Raw genomic sequence first — 5,740 nt, 5'->3', positions numbered from 1 at the left:
TTCCCCCGGAGGAGCTGGAGGAAGTGTCTGGAGAGAGGGAGGTCTGGGCATCTTTGCTTAGACTGCTGCCCCCGCGACCCGGCCCCGGATAAGCGGAAGAAAATGGATGGATGGATGGACTCTCTTTTATACATACTGGGCAGCAGGTTTGAAAAATTTATTTGCTTTTTGGCAGTCTGAACATCTGGAAACCATTCTGTAGGGTTAAATGCCAAAAACCTTTCAAAGAGGACAAAGGTAATCAATCGCAAAGAAAACCTTTCACCGGTTACTGCAAGAGAAGGGCACATTTTATTTGCTTAAAAAAAGCAGCTGAAGCATCTTTTATATTTTAGCTGAGTCATTTACCTTTCAGTGAGGCTCTGTGTTTGTGGAACCATCAGGATCAAACCTCTGACCTTTTGTGAGTTACTCTATATTGTAGATGTGACTGGACGGTGATGTGACTGGCAAAACATGGTCTGAAACTTTTACTATGCTCTCAAACACTGAGTGTCAAAACTAGCTTGTTACATAAAGCTTTTTCATTAAATGGACAGAAGGCATTTTAAATTATGTTTATACAAGCATATTATTCATTTCATTGTGTGTAGGAGGGCTGGGAATAATGCACCTAGTGGAAATGGAAAGCGTCTCCTTTTTAATATTTGGAGGAGGTCAGGTTCCATTTAAGCAACCTGTTGTGGGAGGGTGTTCAACTGAAAACACTTTCTCCCAGTGGTGCATGGAAAAACCAACTTTGACTGAAGGATGAAAAATCTTTACTTCTCTAAGACCTTTGTTATTTTTTATAATCAGCTGATGTCCTGAGGAGAAAATGTAAAACACACCAACAGCAGGCTGTTTTTATTTTACTACACAAAACTTCAGTTTAAGCATTCTTCAAATAATAATATATGTTTCAGATCCATTAAATCTTTTATTGTGCACCATCTTGAATGGCCACAACTCCATTGCTGAGCTGAAACTGGTCAAAACATCTAGATGTTTCCTGATAGCTGCAGTTTTAAAAACTGTTTTCTGTCAGACTGACAAGTCTGCCTATGTAATATAACACTATAAGAGATTTGCCACAGTCAAGTTTTGTTCTGAACAAAGAAGCTGGCTGGTTACATGTGAGTGTCTTCTGTGTATGACATATAAGTTTGATTGTTTAAAAACCGCATCTACCCCAGATAGCCTTGTTACTTGATGTATCAGTGACATCTCGGTGGTGTTTAATTGTTGTTTAGTTAGTAGGTTTGGACAATATTTGTGTTGGGGGTAAAGTTCTCTAAGAATTATTACCTGAATGGCATAAAGAAATACCATGTCTAGAATGATATATTATGTTCATTCTTTTTCTTGTTGTCACACAAACCAGTTCAAACTGTCCTTATTAAAGGAATGGACTAGAACCCTTTCTGACCCTGCTCATCTGTGCTTACAGCCACACCAGGGAGTTGACTGATATTCCTGGAACCAGAGTTGCTTTGAATACCTGAAATACACTGATATTCTACCCTGCCATCTCAATTTTACTACTAAATATTTAATGTAATACTGGTACACACTGGTATTGTGCCAAATAGCCTCATGTAAACAGAAATGTCATTAAAAAAACAAACACAGTATTCATACTTTGCACTGAGGAGCCCAAGGAGCAGTCCTTCACACAGCAAATCAGATCCACGTTCCCATCACCCTGCAGCATCTCATGAGCCATTTGAACAGTTAAGCCTGACAAAACCAAAAAAAAACTTCAGTCCACTAAGACTACCGTGGCTGTAATGTGTACAACATTCCACAGAGAAACCCATAATCATTGTCCCAGTGCTAATTGTGCACTGTTTTCTTCCATCCATCTATTATCTATGCTACATATCCTAATGAGGGTTGTGGAGAGGCTGGTGCCAGTCCTAGTTTACATGGGCAAGAGGCAGGGTACACCCTGGTCAGGTCACCAGTCTATCATAGGGCTATAGACAAACAACCACACACACCCAAAGTCACTCCTACAGGCAATTTAGAGTCACCAGTCAACCTAAGCTGCATGTCTTCGGACTGTGGGAGGAAGCTGGAGTACCTGGACAGAACCCACGCAGGCACGGGGGAGAACACGCAAACTCTGCACAGAAAGGACCTGGGTCAGCCTGCGCTGGAACCCAGAACCTTCTTGCTGGGAGGTGACAGCACTAACCACTGTACCAATCAGTGAATCAGTTGTGTTACAAAAATAATCACGAACATCCCAGTATCCTGGTTTCATATACAGAAAAGGAAGAAGAAGAAGAACAAAAAACACAAAATGCAAAAGTATTCATGAAAACAGATGGAATCAGTATACTGTTATATTAATCAATGGAATACATGCCAATATAATTCTACTCTATGGTACTGGCAGCAGCAATAAAACACACACACACATACACACCAACACCAGGTATAATAAGCTGCTATGAAGTATGACCACCACACTGAAGCTGTGTCAGTGACTCCATTTTCCACCTGACTTTACAGTACAGTACATCCCATGGGGTCCAAAATTCAATCAGCAGAATTACAGTGAGAGAGCGCATGCTAGATTCGTCTTTCTGTCTTCACCGGGAAACAGGATTTTGTTGTAGGTTTGTTCCAGTGAGCAGTCAGATCTGGGCAAAGACTGGGAGTAGTGCTGAATAATAATCTGATCCGTGATAAAGTAAACTTCTAATTAAAACTACTGGAGCAGATTTTCCTTATCTGGCAAAGGTATAGTCAAGTCAAGATTTTTATTTGCCATTTATGCATAAACAGACAGTCTAGGCATATAGGTATTCTTGTGCAGCTCTCCTTTGGAGTCAGGTAAAGAGTCAAAAGCCAGAAAGAATGTGGTTGGTTCAGTAGTTGTGTGTGTGTGTTGGTGCGACTGTGTGTTCTGTGCCCTAAAGGCAGGTGTGTAATTGTTTTAATTGTCTCATTAACTGCCCTGCTATTTGGTGTGACATCAAGACAGCAAATAGTTGGCTATGCCCCAAATTATTATTCTAATCTTGTCATTGATTATATATGTATTCATGCTTTCATTTATCATCTCATAATCCACGGATCACACTGAAAATCCTGAGGTCTAAAATCTCTAATTTCAGTGACATGAATGTACAAATTTAGGTGCCAGAGTTAAAGTCGCATTAGATTGCAACTAAAACATAATTATGATTTTAATCATTTCACACCAATGTTTTATATTAACGGTGGATCACATGACTTGCACGTGAAAGGGGAACCCAGAGAGAATTACTGCTCTGCAGAGTTTTATCACATCTTTTAGGTCACTGTTTTGGTTCACTCCCACTGCCCTCATCAATCTCATTTATAGCTGCAGTACGCAGCTGTTTTCAGTGACAAACCTCTACAGATCCATTGTAGGGTACCAGCTCAGCACCAAACCAGCTGTAAAATGCAACCCAGCAGCACACCTTACTGTTAATATAATGTAACTCTGACATACTGGACCCACATATTACAAAAATTACATTTAGTGCTGTAGGTGCCTCAAAAGAACTAAACATTTTTAAAAAGCAGAAACTAGTAGCGCTACATGACAAAAAAGTACCGGCATGTATATGCCAAAACATATGTAATTTTGTTCAAAAACCACTGGCATTAGACTGATGCTGTAACAGCCCACAGGCATCAGACAGAGCTGGTGGAGAGGAGAGCCAGTAGGAGCAGAACAGAAGTCAAAGCAGAACAGCTGACTCGCAGATATCAGCAAATACAATTGTTACACCACCGGTAACCACTGAAACACAAGGGAGATACTGTAAGCGTGTATGTAAGCATCTTGTTGTTGGTGTGTAGCCATGTTTGTTCTGGATGGTGCAACACTTCACCTCACAAATACATCACTCTCCCAGAAAAGAGAAGGAAAGAAACTGGGTTTCAAAACAACACAAAAATATCATTTGTACGACAAAACAATCAAGGACAAAAGTCTCTACTGTTCGACACAATTACAGTGCTCCAGCTTTGAGTTTTTCTTATTCTAGCACAACACATCTGGAAAGCATGGTATATTAAATTTTGCTTAGGGGCTGCAGGAGAAAGAACTTCACAGGTTTTCTGACTAAAAGGTAAAGAGCACTTTAAAAATTACTGACTATAAGAACATTTGCCCATTAGTATCAGCTGATTATGCAACAAAATATTTCTTTAACAGCCACTCATTATGACTAGGACTGTCCTCAGGAAGGTCCTCAGAGCTGATATAAGAACCTTGGAACGTCCTACGTCCTCGGTCAACCAGAATGACTTCCGGGTTGACCGAGGAACGAGGATGTAGGAACAATCTTATACAAGACATAAGAGGTACCCCTTGTCTGATCACTCCTCGCTGGGAGAGGAGAGAAGAGAGAGGAGTGAGAAGGCTGCCTGGAGGAGTTATAAGTGAGGATACACCAGTGCATACTTTGCTGAAGTCTGTTACAGATTAACATGCACCTTTATCAGAAATTAGTTTGTGATTGGATGCTTCACTTCACGATTGGAGGGAAGGATGCCTCATGTCAGTTAAAAGGTGTTACCTTGGCTTCTCTCTCTTTGCAGTTTCTCCTTGCATCTTTTTATTGTGTCTTATTGTGCTTTAAATTTTATCATGTTGCATCAGCACAGTATGTGTTTGGTATAAGACTTTTGAAAACTATTCTTCTATAGACAAAAGAGATCGACTGTGTTGAGACAAAGATGTTAAGGACATCATCTTTAAAAAAATGTACCTCTGACCTTTCAAGTGCAGCACTTCATGTACAGTATCTGGCTGTTTAGATGTAAATCAAATGAGCATGATGTTAAGACACCTCAACAAATTCAGAGTCATCGATTGAGGTCTTGGACAAAAAACAGCAGGGCATTTAATATTCACGTCACTGTTTTACCATTAGAAGGAAGCTGTTTGAGTCAGCAGGATGGTTGACATGTTGGACTTCAGCGCCAATATCGATAGTTCCTGTTGGTTCAAATATTTATTGAAGTTCACCCTAGGACACTAGTACAGTGAAGTGCAGATACCGGAAGAAGTTTTGAAATTCAAATACAGCTCCTATGTAAAGCAGTAACCAGTGTCAGGTGAGCTCAGCATTTTTGTAGTGTGTGTTTGGATTTTTAAAAACACTTTTACAAGCCACCAGGATGGCCGAGCGGTTAAGGCGTTGCACTCAAGATGCAATGGACACAAGTCCTCGTGGGTTCAAATCCCACTCCTGGTAGGAAGCTTCAATCTTTAGCAAAGCACCATGTTACCTGGTCTCATCAGCTTGTAATACAGCAGAGGTCTTTTACTGTTATGACTACTTGTAATTGTTAGCTCCCTTGGAGATCACAGTGGCTTGAAATTAGCCACAATTTTTGTCCAAGTAGCTCCATGGTGATTTATTTCACACCCATGAGCAAACTCACTTATGGAAATTTAATACCGTCCAAAGTTCCATTGTTTAAACACTGTTGTGATGAATGTACAGAACACTAGCGCTGCATTTCATCATATGTAATAGCAATATAACAAAAAAAGATCTGAACATAAACAGTTTTTCAGAAACCGACCTGTCAATGATTCCGCACATGTCAAACTGCAGGTTGCTATAGTTTCCCAGCTGCTTTTGCTGCACTATGATTAGATCTATGTTTTGGCTGTCCACAGTCAGGAGGCGCATGCAGCCCTGGAAGACGTTAAAGGGGTTTTTGCATTCCTGACTGTTGTCTTCAGCAGGGCAACCTGAACAAG

At 40.4% G+C, this 5,740-nt stretch overlaps 1 protein-coding gene and 1 non-coding gene across 2 annotated transcripts in view; one reads left to right on the top strand and one right to left on the bottom strand.

Moving 5' to 3' along the window:
* LOC109974505 (contactin-associated protein-like 4) overlaps positions 1-5,740 on the bottom strand; it is a 79,775-nt gene that overhangs the window by 29,555 nt on the left and 44,480 nt on the right. Inside the window, 1 exon segment of the mRNA XM_020624715.1 lies at positions 5,560-5,731. Coding sequence (XP_020480371.1) covers positions 5,560-5,731 — 172 coding nt within the window.
* On the top strand, positions 5,143-5,225 carry trnal-caa (transfer RNA leucine (anticodon CAA)). Its single transcript has one exon. It is a non-coding gene; the product is annotated as a tRNA-Leu (tRNA).

This window comes from Monopterus albus, unplaced genomic scaffold (genome assembly GCF_001952655.1).
Source record: "Monopterus albus unplaced genomic scaffold, M_albus_1.0 scaffold335.1, whole genome shotgun sequence".
Taxonomy (NCBI): domain Eukaryota; kingdom Metazoa; phylum Chordata; class Actinopteri; order Synbranchiformes; family Synbranchidae; genus Monopterus; species Monopterus albus.
Note: the sequence above shows the minus strand (reverse complement) of the source record. Positions and strands in the feature narration are given on the sequence as shown.